Raw genomic sequence first — 2,606 nt, 5'->3', positions numbered from 1 at the left:
GGGTGGGTGGGTGCGTGGGTGTGAGGAGCGTGCATGGCGAGCGTTGGAGGTGAGCATGGTGGACGGCACTAGATCGCGCGTGTACCTACAAGCGCGTCGCCGCCAGCAGCAGCAGCCCTGCCGAGCACGCACGGCCGCAGACCCCACGCACGCCGGTCGAGCAGCTGCGCCCCACCACCCGGTCCCGGCCCCGGCCCCGGCCCCGGCCCCGGCCCCGGCTGCAACGGCAGGGGTGTTCAGGTGCGGCCACTCACAGTGCCAGGGGCTCCATGTTGGCGGGCACCTTGGACAGCAGCATCGGCTCCACCGCGGGGCACACATCACCCAGCACGGCCAGCACCAGAGCCAGCACAGCCGCCAGCACGAAGCCCTGGGCGGGGGCGGCGAAGAGGCGCGGGGGCGCGGGGCACTCGGTGCGCGCGGCGCGGGCGGGACATGATATGGGTGGGGTGCGGCCGCCCCTGGCAGCCTGCCCGAAGCTCAAAGCCCCCACGAGCACACGACACCAGCTTGCAGTGCTGTTAGATTGGCGGACGCGGACGCCCGCTCGACCGAGCCCGACATTCTTGCCGGCACCACACTCAAACACCAGGTCGGCGGGGGCCGGGGCCGCACGCACCAGCACGAGCAGCACGAGCAGCAGCAGCACCGCGAGGTTGGTGCCAAAGTGGAAGTTGACCAGCAGCGCGCAGAGCAGCAGCACCAGCAGCACCAGGATGGGCAGCGCGTACAGCACCATGCTGGCCTGGTAGCGGATAGTGTCCGCCTTCAGGGCCACGGGCTTGTAGTCCGCCTGCAAAGACACAGGCACGCGCGCGCGTTTGGTGGCGCTGTGTTAGCGGTGTCTGGCAGCATTGTATGAGTGGTGGCGTGCGTCACAGGCGTGCGTCACAGGGCGGTGCTGCTGGCCGGTGACGCCCTCACAATGCCGACCAGCCGGGTGGAGCTTTGGGCGCAGGGGCGAACTCTTCGCCTGGCAGCCGCGCCCCCGCAACATGCAGCCACCACGCCGTGGGTTGCGGTGCGTCAGTATTGCGTGGTGGCGTCCGCCGAGTCAGTCACCTGCACCGTGTCCAGCCTGCCCAGCACCATGGTCTGCAGCTGGCTGGTGGCCCCCGAGAAGGTGGCCAGGGTGGCGTTGACCTGCCCCTTGACCGTGTCACCACTCGTCACCACGGCGGACTGGATGCCATCGAGGGCCGCCTGGGGGCCGTCAAACAGCTGCGGGTCCGCACCAGGGGGTTGGGGAAGTGGGTGCGGTGGTGTGGTCGGTGGGTGGGTGGAAAGAGGGGTGGGGTCGGTGGCAGAAGACGGCGCACTTGTGACCCCGCAGTGCAGCGGCCCCTGCCAGAGTGGGCCGGCAACCCGTGACCCTGCGCTATCGCTGTTTTGCGGCTCTGCACAAACAAGCCGCCCGCAGCGCGATCGCGGCGTTGCGCGCCGTGTGAGTGCCGAGCGAGGCAGCCACGCGGACACCTGGAATCCTCGCCCCCCGTCGGCACCCCCCTCAAGGAAGGGTTTGCTGTTAGCCTGCCGCTCACCGTGAGCGCGGGCAGCGCAACGGCGCCGATGCCCGACGCGTAGCCGCCCAGCGCGGGCATGCCCGAGACCGCGCCCCCCGCCGCCGTCACAAACGCCGGGAGCGCCGCGTACGCCGCCGCCGCGGCCGCCGAGATCGGGGGCGCCGCGGCCGCATACCTGGACGCCTGGGAGGGGGCAGAGCCCTGCTCCCCGAGCTTCGACTCCAGTGTTGTCGTCGCGGCCGCGCCGGCATACGTATCCACCGCGGCCTTGAGGGCGTCGTAGTTGGCGCCCGTGGGGGTCGCGAAGAACGTGGCGCGCGCGGTGGCCATTGGGTTGAAGTTGGCTGCCGCCGCGGTTATGTCGGCCTTGGCGGCGGTGACCCAGGCCTTGAGCAGGGCGCCGTCGCTGCCGCCCGGCGTCGCGTCGAATTGGGCTGCGTTGAGGGCGGCGCCTTGGGCGGTGAGGCCGCTGCGGATCGTGGTTGTTGTGGGGGGCAGCGCGAGGCCCGAGGCGGTGGTGGTGGAGAGGGTGGCGGCCAGGGCGGCGGGCGTGGGGGAGGAGGCGAAGAATGACGTCAGCGCTGACGTGGCGGCGGTGACGCTGGCGTAGGCGGCCTGCGCGTAGGCGGCGAGGTGGGATTGGGTGGCAGTGGGGGTTTGAGGCCTGATGTTTGTGCAGCACTGTGGAGGCATGCGCCGGCAGCTGCAGATATGGCACTCAGGACTGATGCAGGCCAGGTGCCTGCTCTCCCCACAGTGCCCTGCCTAGCCCTGGCGCGGCCTCCCTGCCGTCCGTCAACCATGGGACGATAACGATCGACCCTCTTGCCTGCATGGGTGCCGTGAGCTCCATGACTGTCGTGTTGATGTGCACCAGCTGCGCCGCCAGGCCCACCAGCGCGGGCTGCACCGCCACCCACTGGCCCTGCACGCCCGTGATGGCGGCGGCCAGGGCGGGGATGTCTGTGCCCGTGATCTGGGTCACCAGGCCCACCACGGTCCCCAGGTTGGCGTCCAGGACTGAGGGCCGCACGATAACAAACAATGGAAGAGCGCGGCCGGGAGGTGTGGTGAGGCGGGGGC

The 2,606-nt window shown here is 70.6% G+C and overlaps 1 protein-coding gene across 1 annotated transcript in view; it reads right to left on the bottom strand.

Annotated features, from left to right (window-relative positions):
* Positions 1-250: 250 nt before the first annotated feature.
* The window catches only part of MNEG_6234 (hypothetical protein), a gene marked incomplete at both ends in the record, with an annotated part of 6,153 nt that continues 3,797 nt past the window's right edge, over positions 251-2,606 (bottom strand). Inside the window, 5 exons of the mRNA XM_014045295.1 lie at positions 251-370; positions 620-793; positions 1,063-1,221; positions 1,542-2,138; positions 2,380-2,543. Of these exons, the coding sequence (XP_013900749.1) occupies positions 251-370; positions 620-793; positions 1,063-1,221; positions 1,542-2,138; positions 2,380-2,543 (1,214 nt within the window). The remainder of the gene's footprint in view (positions 371-619; positions 794-1,062; positions 1,222-1,541; positions 2,139-2,379; positions 2,544-2,606) is intronic.

This window comes from Monoraphidium neglectum (genome assembly GCF_000611645.1).
Source record: "Monoraphidium neglectum strain SAG 48.87 unplaced genomic scaffold scaffold00996, whole genome shotgun sequence".
NCBI classification, from domain to species: domain Eukaryota; kingdom Viridiplantae; phylum Chlorophyta; class Chlorophyceae; order Sphaeropleales; family Selenastraceae; genus Monoraphidium; species Monoraphidium neglectum.
The sequence above is the reverse complement of the archived record's forward strand: the minus strand, read 5'-3'. Positions and strand labels throughout refer to the sequence as shown.